We start from the raw sequence: 1,815 nt of genomic DNA, 5'->3' as shown, positions 1-1,815 counted from the left end.
TTCTCATTATAAACAAATATGATATGAATTACTAACAGTCATTTCTCGATGGTGCACTCGAAATACTTCTTTAAAAGCGCCGTCTTCACGCTGTACACCACTTGCAGAGTTAGTCAGCCAATCAATAGCTCTACATATGACCTTGGGGTCAACATAAATTAGGTCTTTGGTGTGGCAAAGGATCTTGGTTGCAAAAGCTGTCAACCTAACAAGTAAATATAAATTTTCTAAATCATTTTAATGTAACTTGAGCTACTTTTCAACTTCAGACACTGAATCAAATTTATTACTAGAGTACTTGTAAATTATTATCACCGTCGTGGCAGTCATCATGAATCACTCATCATGACCACCACTGCCGTCATCATCAACATCACTACTATCATCATCACCATTATCGCCACTACCATCCAAGTCATCATTAATGATATCGTTTCATTTTATTTAACATTTACAGTTTATTAATTACAGTTTTTGTTTTATTGTTATCACTATCATCATCAAAAGATATCATGCATTTTTAAATAAAGAAACTAATGTATTTCTTTACCAATTTTCATTTACTAAATATATATATATATATATATACAAACCATGTACTGGATGTATCAGCAGATGTAAATTCAGTCCCATGTGATGGTCCCCAAACTGAAAACGATCCATCTGGTTTAAAGAAACTCAATTCCATGGCGTACCCCTGCCGCAAATACCGAAATGCTTTCTTTTCAAAGTCTGAAGTCATTTGATTGGTCTGTTCCATGTATTTTGTCACAAATACATTCGGTCCGACACGAATTAGTGTTTGTTCTCCACAGCCTGTTGGTTTTTTAATCATCTTATTCACATCACCGATAACTGCAGAAATTGTCGGACCCATCATACTTCCTTCAAGATATTTATAGAAAAAAACATATTCAATGTTTTAGGACCTTTTATCACATATATACATGATTTTTTTTTCTTTATCATTTAAGTGAAATAGGCATTAAAAACTTTGTTTTAATCATTTTAAACATTAATTTAATGTGCACCAATCATGAAGATAAAATTATTTTGAAATTTAGATTAATAATAATGCATTAATTATACTCATTCATATGCCAACATACTTTAATATATTTTCATTTATCACATTTATCCTTCAAGCTTTTACATGTAGACATCCTGGCCTCTCTCTTTTGATTAGCTATGACAGAGTAGCAAATAGTTACAGTACATCTACATTATACACGTCATTTCGACTTGTTTATACAAGAAGTTACTCAACCTTGGAAAATTGTGATTGTGGACAACTTAGGGGGCCATCCATAATTCACATTTTCAAAAAAGTATAAAACATAATCTAGATGTGGATAAGAGACAGGATTGAATGTGTAGGCATCTTTTATTAAAAGATAAAATAATGAAAAGGAATGAATATGTTTTGTATTGAAAAATGATGAAAATTAAGTACGACCCCCTTACTTTAATTGAAAGTATGAGAGCGGTGGTTTGTCGACATATGCGCTTATTATCATTACGATACCTTAATGCTAACTGGACCAAGAATAATTGTTTGTTATCTTTATCATACCAGTGAATTTAACTTTGCAGTGAGCTGTGCCTTCAATAGCATCGGGTGGTAGTCTCAGATCAACGATATCTGTCTGACTTCTTTTTTCACGATTTCGCAATTCTATTAGGATAAAGATAATTTACTAGAGCTACAAATCAAACAACAAATATATTTGTAATTTTCGGAACATTTTATTTGTGATTGAGATTTTCTATAAAAAATTACCATTAGTGAAACTAACGAAGTGTGTTTTTCTCAAA

General features: G+C 31.6%; 1 protein-coding gene across 1 annotated transcript; it reads right to left on the bottom strand.

The window, feature by feature from the left end:
• Positions 1-36: 36 nt before the first annotated feature.
• Positions 37-1,675, bottom strand: LOC117113807 (murinoglobulin-2-like; the record flags this gene model as incomplete). Its single annotated transcript, XM_033257242.1, has 3 exons — positions 37-205; positions 594-885; positions 1,574-1,675. Coding segments are annotated over 3 exons (563 nt in total), but the record flags the coding sequence as incomplete, so codon positions are not given.
• Between the last annotated feature and the right edge of the window lie 140 nt (positions 1,676-1,815).

Source organism: Anneissia japonica, unplaced genomic scaffold, assembly GCF_011630105.1.
Source record: "Anneissia japonica isolate Jap-2015-1 unplaced genomic scaffold, ASM1163010v1 scaffold63261_len1815_cov167, whole genome shotgun sequence".
NCBI lineage: Eukaryota > Metazoa > Echinodermata > Crinoidea > Comatulida > Comatulidae > Anneissia > Anneissia japonica.
Note: the sequence above shows the minus strand (reverse complement) of the source record. Positions and strands in the feature narration are given on the sequence as shown.